The following is an 18,918-nucleotide window of genomic DNA, read 5'->3' as shown; positions in this document are numbered from 1 at the left end:
GTTTGATCCCTGGGTTGGGAAGACCCCCTGGAGAAGGGAACAGCTCATGAAATGAAAAGATGCTTACTCCTTGGAAGAAAAGTTATGACCAACCTAGACAGCATATTAAAAAGCAGAGACATTACTTTGCCAACAAAGGTCCATCTAGTCAAGGCTGTGGTTTTTCCAGTGGTCATGTATGGATGTGAGAGTTGGACTGTGAAGAAAGCTGAATGTCAAAAAATTGATGCTTTTGAACTGTGGTATTGGAGAAGACTCTTGAGAGTCCCTTGGACTGCAAGGAGATCCAACCAGTCCATCCTAAAGGAGATCAGTCTCCCGAGTGTTCGCTGGAAGGACTGATGTTAAAGCTGAAACTCCAATGCTTTGGCTACCTGATGCGAAGAGCTGACTCATGAAAAGACCCTGATGCTGGGAAAGACTGAAGGCAGGAGGAGAAGGGGACGACAGAGGATGAGATGGTTGGATGGTATCACCGACTCAATGGACATGAGTTTGGGTAAACTCTAGGAGTTGGTGACGGACAGGGAAGCCTGGCGGGCTGTGGTCCATGGGGTCGCAAAGAATCGGACACAACTGAGCAACTGAACCGAACTGAACTGAATCCATTCCAGTATTCAGGCCTGGAGAATTTACCTTTAAATTTATATACTTTATCCTTAAACCAGCTCACTAAACTAAGAATTATAGCAAGTTTAGGTAAAATCAATTTTGTTGCAGAATTAACTTTATTTTACTCATATTTAAGTCAAGAAAGAACACTTAATTCAAAAATAACAAAGACTGCTTAATAGTGAAAAAATTATGGGTGATTAATATCTATATAACACCATATCTTCATCCTGATTTTTTTAAATTCTAAAATAATAAGAGAACTTCCTGAGTCAGCTCCAGTAGCACTATCTCAAGTAAGGTTTAGAAGGACAAGAACTCTGGAACTTGTAATAAGAAATAGGAGAAAAAAGAAAAAGAAATAAGAGCAGCCAAAACATACAGATATATATCTCTGTTTATTACTATTGTGATTACTATATGCTAAATGACATCATACTTGTCTACAACAACCTAAAACCTAACACACAAAAAAATATCAACCAAACAGAAAACAGCCTAAGGTTCAAACATACACATGGCCCTTTTCCCACTTCTTTACTTTTCAAGAAAGTTCAAAAATGAAATAAGACCAAATTGGGATAATGTACACATAAACTGAAATGATAAGCATTTCCTACTGCTGAAACAATAAATTCCTCACATATGTTTAGCATCAGTGTCAGCCTTGGACTTTCCAGAATCACTTTAAGGTCAAGTTACAAAAGTCTTCTTAAAAAAGTTAGCATTAGTTGTTCATATACACTGTAACTTTTCTTCTACTTTCTAGAGACATGAGAACTCACATCATCACTATGAATTATTTTTCAAATTTCCTACTTGCTCCTTTCATTAAGGAAAGAAAATTTTAACACAAGAATACCTACATTAAATGATAATTTTGCTTCTCATTTTGAAATTAGAAAATAAGTATAATGTTTTCATAATATGAAAATGCACTAATTCACAAAAATACCTATTGCAATAAAACCACAAAATTTTATGTCAAAACAAAAACATCAAATTTTGAACACAATAACTTACATAACAATAGTGAAGACACTCATAATCTTAATAGTCACAAGAAAAGTCCACTTAAAATATCTGGAAGAAGAGATCTTAAATTTTATCATCTCTTAGTTGAGCCCATTTTAGAATAGAGTTGAGAAAAGAGTAAGCATTTCATCAAACTCTTCAATATTTAAGAGATACAAAGACCTTTAAAAGAACCCCAATTATGACCTGACAACAAATGTCAAAGTCTTGTTTATTTAAAAACAACTTGATTGGTCAGGAAATCTCATGTGACAATATAACTCATCAAGAAAGAAAAGACTGAAGTCATAATAAATCAGACACTAGCAAACCACTTCCTGTCTCCATTACTTACAGGTAATTTGTCTGTCTAATCCTTCAATATGTTAGGTCAAGACCACAAGTCCCTGACTGCATTCAGGCTTAGTGAAATCTGGTGAAGAGTTCCTGATGTCACAAAATAACATTATTACTTTACTTTGGTCCACTACTCACCATCTCTTTCAAGGTTTCATACATCTGCCTCAGGAACTCCTGGAACTGTGGCAGGTGAAGGCAGATGTCTCGCTGGGTTTCCAAAGTGGAGGCCTGAGTCCAGACAGAAAGCTTCTGCATCCAAAACTGATAATCAGAAGGAAGGCCTGCTGAGTCTTCAGCCATCTCAGAAAAAGGGACGAAATAATGTGCCTTCACAGTGGTTGGCTACACACTGAAGAAGACAGCGAACATACATCAACTCTGTAAGAAAGAGGGGGAGATAAAACATTTAAGAAAGAATCTTCTATCAGGGTCTTCACAATCACGGATGAGTTTTTACAGTGGATTACAAGGAGGATGACAAGGGACCAAAATAGCATGCCTTCCGTGAAGTCATCTTTGAGTTATTTTAAAATGTGTCACCCAGCTGTATCTCCAATTTTTACCATCTGAACTTTTTACCATGAGTAATATCACTACACTAAAAGTCAATATACCTCCATAGGCACATCGCTAATTATGTACAAAAAGCACAGCTGATAATACTTTATATCTTCTTTTTAAGATTGAGCTATTTTTAAATGATCTGAATATGAAGTACATCTGAGTATTTTAATGTAACGGGAAATCAAAAACATCCACGGAAGTTTCATAATAGTCTGTCTAAGAAATGTTTTTGAAGTTCTTATGTTTTATATGCATTTCTGGCTTCTCATTTAGGTGTAAAAAAAAAATCTCTGGGCATTATTGTCTAATGAACTTTCTCCCTGGCTTCTCAATTCTTCGAAAAAAGTAAAATAATTCATTCCACATGCACGGATTTGAACAATCTGCTTAATTTATTTAAAGACTGCTGTATATGCTTGATCTCCATTCACAAGAATAAATCATATTTTGGTAAAGTAAGATAAACTCTAATTATTGGGAAGGTATGGACAGGGAGGCCTGGCATGCTGCAATTCATGGAGTCGCAAAGAGTCAGATACGACTGAGTGACTGAACTGAACTGACATATGTCCTAAGTGACAGAAAATAAAAACTCATAAACCTGACTACACATCTGAAGAACATGTTAAAAAGAATGGCAGAGTTACATACACAGACAGCATGTGCCTCAGGCAGAGTCGGGTCAATAAACTCCAGGTGCCTCCCCACCACCCCAAGTCCTCGCCATCCACACCCCTGGGAAGCATATGGGGGAGAGAATGGAAGTCTGCCTTCAGCAGGTGCAGGCTTTTACAGACGCCTACTTTCCTGGGGCAGGGATGATAGTCAGCTATCTAATTTCAAAAGACTACTCTGCAAGGGGTGAGTGAGTGTAAATCTTCAAAAGCAATAATTAACAGATAAAATACTCCCAATGAAATGCCAAAAACATCAACAAAGAAGGTTTTCATTACCAAACAAGAAAGTAAGAAAAAAATAAGAAGGGTGTACAATTCAGTGCAAAAGAAAAAAATCTAGACCAGGAAGATGAAAATTTTAAAACATACTAAAAATTTAAGTTTGAAAAGCACCATAAAGTTTTTTTTTAAAGTTTAATAATAGAATATATGCATACTATCAAATGGGACCTAATAGTCAAAAATCCAGAAATCTGATTATTCTCTCCTATTATCTTCATCCAAGCCATCACCAATACCTGTTCATTCTACTCCTAAAATAAATATTCGTGCTTTCATTTGACCTCATTCATTTCTTTCCATTTCCACTGCTGCCATCCCACCCCAATCCTGTCTATTTCTTCCCTAGAGTCTTTTATCTGGTACCACCTGTTCCTCTCCAATTCATTTTCTACACTGTCGACAAAAACAACTTTCCTAAATGTAAATCAGACCCACTCCTGCTTAAAATCTCTTCAATACTTTCCTTGGAAAGAAATCTCAACTCCTTGCGGAAATTATCCCAGCTCCTTACCAGAGTCTCTAATAAGACCTTGATAAGCAGAGCTCCAGCAAACACGCCCACCTCCTATGTTGCCTCTGCCCAGCTGACCAGAGTCCAGTCAAGGCCTGGCATCTATTTACCAACATACGAAACCCTGCTTCCAGGTCTTTCTGCTGATTCCTCCACAGCTCTCAGCAAATCAGTTAATTACTCTGGGCGTTTATTTGTTCACTCACTTACTGTCTCGTCTACTGGTAAATACATCCTCTGTCGTCCTTGAATTTAGCCCTTGCATGGCCAATAATAAGTGTTGAATGAGGGAATATTTTTCAAAGTATAGTTCTAAGCTAAGTGTTATAACAAAATGCTTTTTCCAGATAGAGCAATTTTCAAAAGGTATATCCCCAAAAAAGAAAATTTGAAAGTATTTTAAAATTATTTATGTAAAACTAAATTATTAATATCCCATTTTATAACTACAGTAATAATAGTTTAAATATATAATTACTATGCTTTTGGTAATACATTAAATACTTTTTGCAAACTAGCTAACTTAATCCTCACAACAACCCTGTGAAATGGGTACTACTATCTTCATTTTACAGAGACGCAGGGAGATTATATAATTGCCCAAAGAAAGAGTATGTAAAAGCCAAAGGAAGTAACTGTTAGTAAAGAGCAAAGCTATGGTTGTAGAATTTGAATTTAAGGAGTTCAGCTCTAAAGTCTATGCCCTTAAACAAAGAAATAAACTGAAGAAACAAATCGATGAATTTCTGACATGTTTCACATGGCTGTAGATGTGAGTCAGTTTAGATATTTGAGGACATCAAACTGAAAGACTTTTTGATAGAAGAGACAAGAAAATATTTAACAAAATTACAAACAACCTTCAGTTAGCAATGGGAATGGATCTGATTTCATTGGAAAAAGCTTCAGAGATCATGCAGCACAGTGGTCTGGATGCTCTGTGTCACCGCCTACCTGGGGAGGGGCGGCAGTGGGAGCAGCGTGACGGCAGTGATTGTGAAATGGGTGGTGCTCTGCCGTGATGGTAACAGTAAGGGTGCTCCTGACATTTCGTATCCGAGTCAAGGACACTGAACACACTGCAATGCACTGGAACAGCGGCTCAAAAAGGAAAATGGTCTTCCCCCAAAGGCCAGTGACGCCCCAATTGAGAAACGCTGACCTAATTTGAACATTCTGGAAAGGACATCTGTCGGTTTTGTCTGTTTACTGTTCCTCCTCCATTTTCAGTTGTAACATCTTACTCTTCCTTTAGGAAAGTCTCTCTCTTACATTCCCCAAGTATTGGCAGATCCTTTAATCATTTTATGGTACCTATGCCATCAAGCCAAGGAGAGGATGATTCAAATTTAACAAAGTAGACTCTGCTGGGAATCTGAATCTTCAGTAGATTGTGATAAGGATAGAATTAAGTCATCCCAAAGAATCTCTTGATCTAGATCTCTATGCATGTCCTTAACAAACTATGAGTTTTCAGCCTTCTCTTTGATTCTACCAGTTACCCAGGAGCCTTCCAATAATAATAGCTTTGCTTAAATTAACCACTGTTGGTTTCTGTGATTTTTAACACAAGAACACAAACTGATATCTCTGATGTTATACAATATCTGATACAAACTGATAACAGATAGTGGGCTGCAGACAACACACCTTTGCAGAAAGGAGAGGAATTTAGAACTGCTACTAGGCCAAGCCAGGTAAAATGGCAGTGAAACTCTTGTGCGTATTATGGAATTGAAAACCAGAAGTCCATGGAAGAAGGTAATACAGATCAATGAGGCATCTCACCTTCACACAAGGGCCCTAAATCATTAAGATATTCTAGTAGGAATGGCTAAGTGAAACCACTGGACTATCAAAACAGACAAACATCTGGTGATTTGCAGAAAACCCCACTTCCCAGATGAGGGGTCAATGGATCTTAGTCAGTGATATTAGGTTGTCATAAACATAATCAAGTGGTTATTCCAACTCAAGGTGCACTTTTAGACGTGAGTCCTGACTGGGGCAAATTAATACCCTTGGCACCTAGAATTCAGTTATGAAGCTGGTATCTCCATTTCTCCATGGGGATAAACTGAGGATATGAGAAAGCAGTTGCCTGCCTCAGAGCTATCAACTCCAGATACAGCACATTACACTGGTCTACCACAGTGAAGATACAAAGCTGACAGAACCTGGAAAGTACAAAGATGCAGGTGCTTTGTCTGTATTCCATATGGTGGGATACAAATTCCACGAACATACAGGGTCTGCCACTTCAGAAGTTTCTTATAATCCAATGATCTGTGTCAGATGAGAATGTGTCCTTTAAAATGAGGATACACAAGAATCTAGTACCAGAGGTTGCCTCCATTGTGGAGACTGAGGTAGTTGGATGGTAAGTGCAAGAAAGGAAATCTCCTTTTCTGTAATTTTACTGTACACTTTTTTGCACTTTTTCAATTTAATGCCATATGTACTAGTTACTGACTCAAAATAATAAGCAAACAAAAATAAGGTGAATGGTAACTGCTGTACCTACCTTACACCCGCTAAGAGGCAAAATGCTTGGCTGATGCCTCTGGGATTCTGAAGGTAACATGTACTACATGGGTTTCAGACCACTCATTGGCTTATCCATTTGCCGGAAAAAGAGAAGATATGGGTAGGAACCAGAGCAAAAATCACTGTACACCTTACCTGTCCATACTGAAGTGCTCTGCCACTCAGCTGCGACCCAGCTCTGGTCAGCTATGACACCCTCTGCTCTTGAAAGCAAATGTGGAACATCTGGATTATGGAAAAAGCTTATAGCAGCCCTCAGTGACTGGACTGATCTCCAAGCCACAAAACTGGGTGTACCCAGCAGCACTCTATCATCATGTGCAAATTATGCCTGCTTGGTCAAAATGCATGAATGAGGTTTCTGGAGGCTATCTGTATACATCTTGCTTGCTATGTCATATAACTTTAAAAAATTCCTTTCTCTTTCATTTCCCCTTCTACTACTGCATATATAAAGTATATTATTAGCGGGTAGATTTGCTAAAAATCTATAATTTACAGAAAATAACAAAGATGTGAAGAGGAACTGACATTATCCAGAACTCCTGGACTTGAAGCTAAATGCATTAACCAGGCATTACTTTGAATTATCTCCCTTTTTGGAAGGAAGAGAGAGCTAAATTATGTTAGTGGAAAGTGTTTTTAAAATTCTGTGTATGGAAAGCAATAGGTTTGAATGTCCTGAGTAACCAGTATGAGACAGTGGATGTATCTGTTGTTTTTGCCCCCCAAACACCCTATCCTGTTCTTTTAATGTATAGTCAGCCCTCCTTATCTGCAGGTTCTGCATTCATATGGACAGAAAAAAATTTTAATTTCAGAAGTTTCCAAAAAACAAAACTTGAATTTCCATGCACCCACTACTATATACATAACTTTTATCTTATATTTACAACTATTTATATAGCATTGACATTGTATTGTAAAGTAATCTAGAAATGATTTAAAGTATATGGAAGAACATGTATAGGTTATATGCAAGTATTGTGCCACTTTATATAAGGGAATTGAGCATTTGCGGAGTTGGGTATCTGTGACGGTCCTGGAATAAACCCCTTGCAGATATAGAGGGACAGCACATGTGCACCTCACTTTCGCTCTGAAGAACTGCCCTTCTCTTCTGCATAGTTTTAATGAGACTAAGGTTTGCCTCCTCAGAACTGGAAGAGTTACGTGGGTCTAACAGATACAACTAACAACTAGGAAATACACTATACAGATAAAACAAGTTTATGCACTTTTTATCTGACATAAACCATATACTTTTACCCAATAAGGAGAGTAATTTATAATGATCTCACTTAAAACATAAATTATGGGGCACAAGTGAAATTTGTGTATGATGTTTATTTCTTCTTTTTTTTTTTGTTCAGTGAGTATGTTTTAGTATACAAAAAAGTATAGAAAACAGCCAAATGTACCCTATGTACCCTTCAACCAGTTCAAACAATTATCAAGATTTTCCATTTTTAAAGCAAAGCACAAATACCATATCACTTTACTCAAAATACCTTGATTTATATCTTTTTTTAAAAGACTTTAAAAAAGAGAAACATAACTACATCTCTTTCATATCCAATAAAGCTACCAATAATATCTAATAGCCCTTCTATGTTCAGATTTCTTAAAAATTTCCCTTTATATTTGGATTGTTTATATTACAATCCAAACAACATCAACACATTGTATGCAGTCAATACTGATACCTTTCCTTTCACCTGTAACAAAACAATGTAAACCTCTAACCTGTAACAAGTACCCCGCTTTTATTTGTTCTAACCTTTTCATTTAGCCCCTGGAGAAACCAATACATATGACCTACAGAATTTCTCACACTTGTACATTTAGCATTCCTGTGGTATTGTGTAATGTATTTTGTTCTCTTCTTTATTGCTTATAAACTGATAGCTAGATCTAGAGGGTTCATTAGATTCAGAGTCAGTTCCTTTGCAAGAATATTTCACTTGTGGATTTGTGTACTTCGAATTAATTGAGAAGCTATACATAATATTTGGTAGTTTCACATATCATAATGTTGAAACTGATGAGTGGTTTCAGGTATTATCAGCCAAGTGCATCCATTATAAAGTTCACCACCACTTTTTGCCTAATGGCTTTAGAATCCACTGATGATATTTTAGGTCCATTAGAGGATGATAAATACTGATTTTTCTAATTTTATTCATTCTCCTGTGTTTATATTTCTTGATGTTTAGAAAATGTTTTCCTTGAAACTCCAATGTACGTCTCTGCAATCCTGTGAAACTGACAAAAGTACTGCTAACTTCTCACTTTTAGTAGCACAGGTCCTCTTCTAGGTTCTAGCTTCTCAAGAAATGGCAATGCCCTGGGTTGAAAAACTGCAGCAAAATGTCTGCTCAGAACTTAGGACTTGACTTCATCCCAAGATCTTAAACGCTTGAGTTGTGAGTACATTCACAGTTATCCAACACCTTCCAAATATGTTTTATCAGGTTCTTCTCAGTTCAGTTCAGTCCTCAGTCGTGTCTGACTCTTTGTGACCCCATGAATCACAGCACGCCAGGCCTCCCTGTCCATCATCAACTCCTGGAGCCTACCCAAACCCATGTCGATCGAGTCAGTGATGCCATCCAGCCATCTCATCCTGTTGTCCCCTTCTCTTCCTGCCCCCAATCCTTCCCAGCATTAGGGTCTTTTCCAATGAGTCAACTCTTTGCATGAGGTGGCCAAAGTACTGGAGTTTCAGCTTCAACATCAGTCCTTCCAATGAACACCCAGGACTGATCTCCTTTAGGATGGACTGATTGGATCTCCTCACAGTCCAAGAGACTCTCAAGAGTCTTCTCCAACACCACAGTTCAAAAGCATCAGTTCTTCAGCACTCAGCTTTCTTTATAGTCCAACTCTCACATCCACACATGACTACTGGAAAATCCACAGCTTTTACTGGACGAACCTTTGTTGGCAAAGTAATGTCTCTGCTTTTTAATATGCTATGTAGGTTGGTCACAGATTTTCTTCCAAGGAAGAAGCGTCTTGTTAATTTCATAGCTACAGTCACCATATGTAGTGATTTTGGAGCCCAAAAAAATAAAGTCTCTGACTGATTTCACTGTTTCCCCAACTATTTGCCATGAAGTGATGGAACAGGATGCCATGATCTTAGTTTCCTGAATGCTGAACTTTAATCCAACTTTTTCACTCTCCTCGTTCACTTTCATCAAGAGGCTCTTTAGTTCTTCTTCACTTTCTGCCAAAAGGGTGGTATCATCTGCATATCTGAGGTTACTGGTATTTCTCCTGACAATCTTGATTCCAGCTTGTGTTTCATCTAAACCAGCGTTTCTCATGACATATTCTGCATATAAGGTAAATAAGCAGGGTGACAATATACAGCCGATTTGGAACCAGTCTGTTGTTCCATGTTCAGTTTTAACTGTTGCTTCTTGACCTGCATACAGATTTCTCAGGAGGCAGGTCAGGTAGTCTGGTATTCCCATGTATCGAAGAATTTTCCACAGACTGTTGTGATCCACATAGTCAAAGGCTTTGGCATAGTCAATAAAGCAGAAATAGATGTTTTTCTGGTATTCTTTTGCTTTTTCTATGATCCAGTGGATGCTGGCAATTTGATCTCTGATTCCTCTGCCTTTTCTAAATCCAGCTTGAATATCTGGAAGTTCAAGGTTCATGTACTGTTGAAGCCTGGCTTGGAGAATTTTGAGCATTACTTTACTAGCGTGTAAGATGAGTGCAATTGTGCGGTAGTTTGAACATTCTTTGGCATTGCCTTTCTTTGGGACTGGAATGAAAACTGACATTTTCCAGTCCTGTGGCCATTGCTGAATTTTCCAAATTTGCTGGCATACTGAATGCAGTACTTTAATAGCATCATCTTTTAGGATTTGAAACAGCTCAACTGGAATTTCATCACCTCCACTGGCTTTATTTGTAGTGATGTTTCCTAAGGACCACTTGACTTTGCATTCCAAGATGTCTGGCTCTAGGTGAGTGATCACACCATCATGGTTATCTGGGCCATGAAGATCTTTTTTGTACAGTTCTTCTGTGTATTCTTGCCACCTCTTCTTAATATCTTCTGATTCTGTTAGGTCCATACCGTTTCAGTCCTTTATTCTGCCTAACTCTGCATGAAAAGTTCCCTTGGTATCTCTGATTTTCTTAAAGAGATCTATCTCTAGTCTTTCCCTTTCTATTGTTTTCCTCTATTTCTTTGCACTGATCACTGAGGAAGGCTTTCTTATCTCTCCTTGCTATTCTTTGGAATTCTGCATTCAAATGGGTATGTCTTTCCTTTTCTCCTTTGCCTTTAGCTTCTCTTCTTTTCTCTGCTATTTGTAAGGCCTCCTCAGACAATCATTTTCCCTTTTTGCATTTCTTTTTTGGGGGTATGGTCTTGATCACTGCCTCCTGTACAACATCATAAACCTACATCCACAGCTCTTCAGGCACTCTGTCTATCAGATCTAATCCCTTGAATCTATTTGTCACTTCTATTGTATAGTCTTAAGGGTCATTTAGGTCATACCTGAATGGTCTAGTGGTTTTCCCTACTTTCTTCAATTTAAGTCTGAATTTGGCAATAAGGAGTTCATGATCTGAGCTACAGTCAGCTCCCAGTCTTGTTTTTGCTGACTGTATAGAGCTTCTCCATCTTTGGCTGCAAAGAACATAATCAATCTGATTTCAATATTGACCATCTGATGATGTCCATGTTTAGAGTCTTCTCATGTTGTTGGAAGAGGGTGTGTGCTATGACCAGTGTGTTCTTTTGGCAAAACTCTGTTAGTCTTTGACTTGCTTCGTTTTGTACTCCAAGGACCAATTTGCCTGTTACTTCAGGTATCTCTTGACTTCCTACCTTTATATTTCAGTCACCTATAATGAAAATGACAGCTTTTGGGGTGTTAGTTCTAGAAGGTCTTGTAGGTCTTCATAGAACCATTCAGCTTCTTCAGCATTACTGGTTGGGGCATAGACTTGGACTACTTAGATACTGAATGGTTTGCCTTGGAAACAGAGATGATTCTGTCATTTTTGAGACTGCATCCAAGTACTGCATTTCAGACTCTTGTTGACTATGATGGCTACTCCATTTCTTCTAAGGGATTCGTGCATTCCCAGTAAATCTTTAATGCAATTTTAGTTGATGAGTGGGAGTGTATTCCCTCCCTGTTGTTTGATCTGAGGCCAAACTATGGTGGAGGTAATGAAGATAATGGCGACCTCCTTCAAAAGGTTTCATACACTACTGCCCTCAGTGACCCCAACACTGCAGCAAACCACCACCAACCCACACCTCTGCCGGAGACTCCTGGACACTCATGCAAGTCTGGGTCAGTCTCTTGTTGGGTCATTGCTCCTTTCTTTATTTTGGGGGGCTCCAAAATCACTGCAGATGGTGACTGCAGCCATGAAATTAAAAGATGCTTGTTCCTTGGAAGAAAATCTATGACCAACCTAAATAGTATATTAAAAAGCAGAGACATTACTTTGCCAACAAAGGTCCGTCTAATCATAGCTATGGTTTTTCCAGTAGTCATGTATGGATATAAGAATTGGACTATAAAGAAAGCTGAGCATCAAAGAATTGATGCTTTTGAACTGTGGTATTGGAGAAGACTCTTGAGAGTCCCTTGGACTGCAAGGAGATCCAATCAGTCCATCCTAAAGGAGATCAGTCCTGAATATTCATTGGAAGGACTGATGCTGAAGTTGAAATTCCAATACTTGGGCCACCTGATGCAAATAACTGACTCATTGGAAAAGACCCTGATGCTGGAAATGATTGAAGGCGGGTGGCTAAGGGGATGACAGAGGATGAGATGGTTGGATGGTAACACCGACTCAATGAACGTGAGTTTGAGCAAGCTCCATAAGTTGGTGATGGACAGGGAAGCCTGGGGTGCTGCTGTCCATGGGATCGCAAAGAGTCAGACAAGGCTTAGCGACTGAACTGAACTGAATATATACACTAATTAGAGAACTGAAAACTATACTTTTGATTGATATCAAATCCTTGATATTGCCCCCAATGTAAATCCTTGGCTTTCTTACAATCCTGCTGAGTATATATGCCCTCACATGGATATCTCTGCCTATTTTAATTTCATACAAACAACTAATGAAATATTGTTTAGTATCTTTTATTTAAGAGCATAAAGGAAAGGTGGATGTTCAATGACATTTCTTCAAAACTCAGGATTTTATCAAGCATTTTCCACACACACAAACCCCCCAATGTATACTAATGTAGCAAAAGCAAAAGGCATAGAAAGTTAGAAGGAAATCTCCCTTTTCATTTCTTAAATACACAGAATCAAATCATTTTCACCTTCTCCACATACGGAGAGTAAAATTAACAGTAACTGTTAGTCTCAGTTTATGTTTCCCAAAGAAAAATAAAATCAGCTGCAGAAATTCTCATGTACATTGAACTAAAGTAACAGTCCTATGAGCAGAGAGACCCGGACATCTGAACAGAAGTGACTAACCTATGAAAGACTCCCATGTGCTTGTTCATGTCCCTGTTTCCTGCTAATCAGAGGAAAGCAGGAGGTGGGCGGGGAAGGAACAAAGTGGCAAGGGAAACCAGCCTTGGGGTCCTTCAAACATCTAAGATACTGAAGATTGACAGTCCAAATGTCTCAGGTTTGGATCAAGGGCATTTGTCCTTTCCCTCTCATTTATAAACTGGTCAAAACTTACTTTGTTGCTTGCTAAAGAACTTTTTTATGAACTCAAATCACCATGGCACAAAGATACTCTGTAGCCCAACCACTGTCTATAACCTTTCATACTGAAAGTTGCCAAATTGACGGGGCTCAGACTCAAAGTATAGCAGGTGAAAGAGGTAATACTTTAGGGCTATAAGTTCCCCACTTGGGTTGGCTTCTTTAGAAAAGCTTCCCATGTAGCTCAGTCGGTAAAGCATCTCCCCGCAATGCAGGAGACCTGGGTTCAATTCCTGGGTCAGGAAGTTCCTCTGGAGATGGAAATGGCAATCCACTTCAGTATTCTTGCCTGAAGAATCCCATCGACATAGGAAACTAGCAGCCTGCAGTTCATGGGATCGCAACAGTCTGACATGACTTAGTGCTATCTTTCTTTCTTCTTTGGAAAAAAGGATATAACCAAAAATTTCATAGAAATGTTTACACAAGGTATGAGGAATTCACCAAGCATAACTCATTAGATTGGAAGAAGGAAATAAAAGCATCAAAACACTTGAGCACTGTTGGAAGAAAGGTAAAAAATGAAGAAACAAATGTGATAGACTGGAGCAAAGTGCCTAATTCATTAAAAATAAAAACATTTCCCTTAATGTAGTAATCAAGAAGTGTTAAGAACCTGGGAAGAGACTGCCCTAAAACAGTGGTTTCAAATTATCTTTCAGAAAGCAACGTAGGCTCCTAAAGTTGCATGTTAACACCTGAGTATTTATGCAGCCCCAAAGTCAAGGAGCCACAGGCAGGGATGTACTGGATGTTGAGTCTACCACATTGCTAGGACCAGTGATCACTAGCGACGTGAGCAACTTCAGCCTCTTGTTTAATATTATGTGACATTATTTTCTTCTCCTAAGTTATTAAGTTTCAGGGTGAAAAAATACACAATCTATAATCTAACCTGTGATATTCTGGCCCTCAGTTAGCATTGCTACTGAATGACATTTTCACATCTCATATGGCAGTTCCATCTAGAGACATCCTAGAGCTTAGGCGGAGAGGAAGTGGAGAAGGGGTGTATTGGGAGTTAAGGATTAACAGATGTAAACTGTTACATACAGAATGTATAAACAACAAGATCCTACCATATAGGGCAGGTAACTATATTCAGTATACTGTGATAAACCACAGTGGAATAGAATATGAAAAAATATATATATATATGTATGTGTATGTGTGTGTGCGTGTATAACTGAATCGTGTTGCTGTATCGCAGAAATTAACACGACATTGTAAATCAACTATACTGAATAAAATTGAAAAAAAAACTTTTTTAAAAGCTCAACATCACTAATCATTAGGTAAAGGCAAATAAAAACCACCATGAGATATTACTTTATACCCCTTAGGCTGGCTATCACTAAAAAAACAAAAAATAGCAAGTGCTGGTGAGAATGGGGAGAAACTGGAACCTCAACTGCTAGTGGAAATGCAAAATAGTATTGCTGTGTAAAAATGGTATGGTGGTTCCTTTTAAAAAATCAGACACTGAATTACCATCTGATCCACTTCTATATACATACCCAAAATAACAGAAAGTAGAGACTCAAACAGATAATTTTTTCCTCATACTCACAGCAGCATACCCAATAGCCAAAAGGTATAAACCACCCAAATATTCACCAAAGTTGGATGGATAAACTAAATATATAAATATATACAGTGAAATATCATTCAATCATAAAAAGGAAGGAGTTTCTGATACATATATGGATGAACCCTGAATCCATATCGTGTTAACATTATGTTAGGAGGAATAAGCCAGACACAAAAGGACAAGTACTATATGATCTCACAATTAGGAGATACTTACAGAACTGTCAAACTCATAGAGGCAGAAAATAGAATGGTGGTTGTCGGGGGCTGAGAGAAATGGAGAAGGCAGGGATTTACTGTTTAATGGGTAAACAGTTTCAGATGGGAAGATGAAATATTCTAGAGATGAATGGTGGTGATGGCTGCCCAACAATAAGAATGAAATTCAGGGCTGCTGAACTGTACACTTTTCAAAAATGGCTAAAATGATAAATTTTATGGTTTGTATATTTTACCACAATTAAAAAATAAAAAAGAATAGACCAGCAGTGACTCCAGTCAAAGCTGAGGTAGGACCTGGAGCACATCCTGCGTCCCAGTCATGCCCTCCCACCAAAGCCCCCTCCCTCAGAATAATTCCATAAACACCGCTGGTTGCCCATCCAGTAGCCCTAACCGCTCTACCACTTCTTTGCTAAGAGAATCAGTTTTGTCCAGAAATCTCATAGCTAATGAGTCTTGGGGAAGGCTGGGATCTTCCCAAACACCAGGGGAGAATCTTTCATTTTGTTAATTGATGGATAATTGCTTTACAGAATTGTGTTGGTTTCTGCCAAACATCAACATGAGTCAGCCATAGGTATACACAGGTCCCTCCCACGTGAACTCCCTCCCACCTCCCACCCCATCCCACTTCCTCCAGGAGGGTCCCTCCAGTCCGAGCTCCCTGAGTCACACAGCAGATTCCCACTGGCTGTCTATTTTGCATACGGTATTGTAAGTTCCCATGTTACTCTCTCCACACATCCCACCCTCTCCTTCCTTCCCCAACCCTCCTCCCCCACATCCCTAGGTCTATTCTCTGTGTGTGTCTCCACTACTGCCCTGAAAATAATTTCATCAGTCCCATCTTTCTAGATTCCATATATATGTGTCAGTATATGATATTTGTTTTTCTTTTTTAGACATACTTGACTCTGTATTATAGGCTCTAGGTTCATCCACCTCATTAGAACTAACTCAAATGCACTCCTTCTTATGATTGAGTAATATTCCATTGTATATATGTACCATAGCTTCTTTATCCATTCATTAGTCAATGGACATCTAGATTGCTTCCATGTCCTAGTTATTGCAATTAGAGCTGTGATGAACAGTGGGATACATGTGTCTTCTTCAATTTTGATCCTCAGGGTATATGCCTAATAGCGGGATTGCTGGGTCATATGGTGGTTTTATTCCTAATTTTTAAAGGAGTCTCCATACTGTCTTCTGGGCTTTCTTATTAGCTCAGCTGGCAAAGAAGCCACCTGCAATGCAGGAGACCCCAGTTCGATTCCTAGATCAGGAAGTTCCCATGAGAAGGGATAGGCTACCCATTCCAATATTCTTGGGCTTCTCTGGTGACCTAGATGGGTAAAGAATGTGCCTACAATACAGGAGACCTGGGTTTGATCCCTGAGTTGGGAAGATCCCCTGGAGGAGGGCATAGCAACCCACTCCACTATGCTTGCCTGGAGAATCCCCATGGAGAGGAGCCTGGTGGGCTGCAGTGTGGGGGGTCACAGAGTCAAACATGCCTGAGCAACTAAGCACAGCGTATACCGTCCTCCACAGCGGCCGTGTCAATTCACGTGGCCAATCCACCAGCAGTGCAAGAGCCTTCCATTTCCTCTACACCTTCTCAATAGCATTTGCTGTTTGTAGACATTTTGATGATGGCCATTCTGACCAGTGTGAGGTGATATCTCATTGTAGTTTTGATTTGTATTTCAATAATAATGAGCAATGCTTGAGCATCTTTTCATGTGTCTATTAGCCATCTGTATGTCTTCTTTGGAGAAATGTCTGTTTAGGTCTTTTTCTCACTTTTTGAGTGGGCTGTCTGTTTTTCCAGTATTTACTTATCTATCTGAGCTGCTTGCAAATTTAGGAAATTAATCCTTTGTCAGTTGTTTCATTTGTTAATTATCTTCTCGCCAGGGGTGAATCTTGATTAATGAGACCAGTGGATCTCAACATTTTGTTCTCAGACTCCCCTTTATAGTCATACACATCACTGAGGGCATTACTGACAACAACTTTTATTTATGTGAGATACATATCAATATTTACCACATTAGAAATTAAAACTAAGAAAAATTTAAAACCCAAGAATATATTCCACGAGCTGCCAGAGCAATGACATCACCATAAATCAACAACTCTTAACAACTCTACTGTAGACTAGTGAGAAAATTGGAGTAAGAAACACAAATGATGTTTTAGCACTACTATGAAAAACAGTTTTGCCCTCATCAGTCTTCTGAAAGTTCTCAGAGATACCCAACATCACATTTTTAAGAATGGTTGGTATATTCCAGTTATGGTATTTCCATTTGCCTTCCAACTAACTATAGGAATGGGCAATGTTATACAACTCCGGACAATAAGAACTGAGCTTCCACTGGAGAATATCAGTGGATAAATTCACTTTTTTCCCCCATATTATACACTGCAATCTTCATGTGACACAACAGCAGTAGTTACCTAGGGATTCAAGGAGTAAGTAACCTAACATGCTGCAAACAGTAAAGCAGAAAGATGGACCTGGGTCCCCTCATTAGCACAGCTAAGTGAGTGAAGTAGCCAACCTTGGAATTTTCCTTAGGGTTTAAGCCACTTTCATTGGGTTTTCTTACAGTCAAATGTGTCCTCACTGGCACATCTCCTCGGAACCTAGTTTGTTGAACACATTCTGAAAACCAAGGCTATGTACGTAACTGGCACACAGTAAAAGTTCTACAAATATTTGTTGAACTAATGTGTGAATAAATAACTACATAAACAAATCCACTAAGGCTGCCATAGAGGAGAGACTCAGATAAAATGCTGGCTTTGGGGCTGGCAGAAAGACATGCAGTTCCCATACTGTCAACTTTTAAAACGAAGCTCGCTATAAATCTCACAGTATCAAAAATGGCTGCGTATTATAGACCTGTCAGGGTGGCCAAAAGGTTTTGAAATTATGAAATTACATTTATCTGGTCTGTACAATCTCCAAGTATGAGAGGTAAGTCCACATTTGCCAAACACAGACCATAAACTACTCAGTGGCAACCCGATAAAAAGCACTGCTTTTTTTTTTCCCCCATTTTCCCTGAGTATGAATGAACTGAAGTCACCTCTCCCATGAAATAAGCACTGCACAGAGATTTACAGACAGAAGGCTAGAAAACAATGTTTATGGAAGGAGGAAAAGAGACAAGTATCTAGCCTCCAGTCAATGTCACTAACTAGGGGTACAATGGCCTTATCTAACTCCTTAAAACCTTCATTAAATATAATCAAATATAAAGTTAAGAAATTTATGCTCAACTATGCTTAAACTTGTCAATATTCTTCCTCTTCCTTACTAAAACCCTGATACCAATAGTCTCAATTTACTTTTTAATGTTTCTTTGCTTCATTACTTTAAGCAGCATTGATAAATTTGTCCATGTATTTGTAGCTTTCTTTAAAAAATTTCACAATAAAATATTCTTGCTCCCATAAAGTGCTTATGAAAGAAACAAATGATACACTTTTTCCTGTTAAAACAATGAGGTTTTAAGAAAAATTCCACTAGGAGGAGCTGGCTTTTTCTCTGTTGAGTCAGGAGTGTTTTGTCTCTGAGACACTCTAATCAAAAACACAGACCTGAAATTTGCAGATAATTTCAAACAAACCCCAATCATAAACAAAACCTGGACCAAAGAAATCAGAGGAGGCAGCTGCAATCCGGTGCAGAGTGTACATACTCTTCACTCAGCAGATAACTTTCTGGGGGGTTACTGAGCTCCGTTCTCCCATCCATGCCCCAAGCCACGTGGGAAAATGAGCTGCT

The 18,918-nt window shown here is 38.7% G+C and overlaps 1 protein-coding gene across 7 annotated transcripts in view; it reads right to left on the bottom strand.

Moving 5' to 3' along the window:
• FANCC (FA complementation group C) overlaps nucleotides 1-18,918 on the bottom strand; it is a 315,224-nt gene that overhangs the window by 200,020 nt on the left and 96,286 nt on the right. For all 7 annotated transcript variants that reach the window (XM_070459513.1, XM_070459507.1, XM_070459508.1 and 4 more), the window contains one exon: nucleotides 2,122-2,364. In XM_070459513.1, the coding sequence (XP_070315614.1) occupies nucleotides 2,122-2,286 (165 nt within the window). In that variant the 5' untranslated portion in view covers nucleotides 2,287-2,364. The remainder of the gene's footprint in view (nucleotides 1-2,121; nucleotides 2,365-18,918) is intronic.

Source organism: Odocoileus virginianus, chromosome 31 (genome assembly GCF_023699985.2).
Source record: "Odocoileus virginianus isolate 20LAN1187 ecotype Illinois chromosome 31, Ovbor_1.2, whole genome shotgun sequence".
Taxonomy (NCBI): domain Eukaryota; kingdom Metazoa; phylum Chordata; class Mammalia; order Artiodactyla; family Cervidae; genus Odocoileus; species Odocoileus virginianus.
This window is presented reverse-complemented; position numbering and strand designations above follow the sequence as displayed.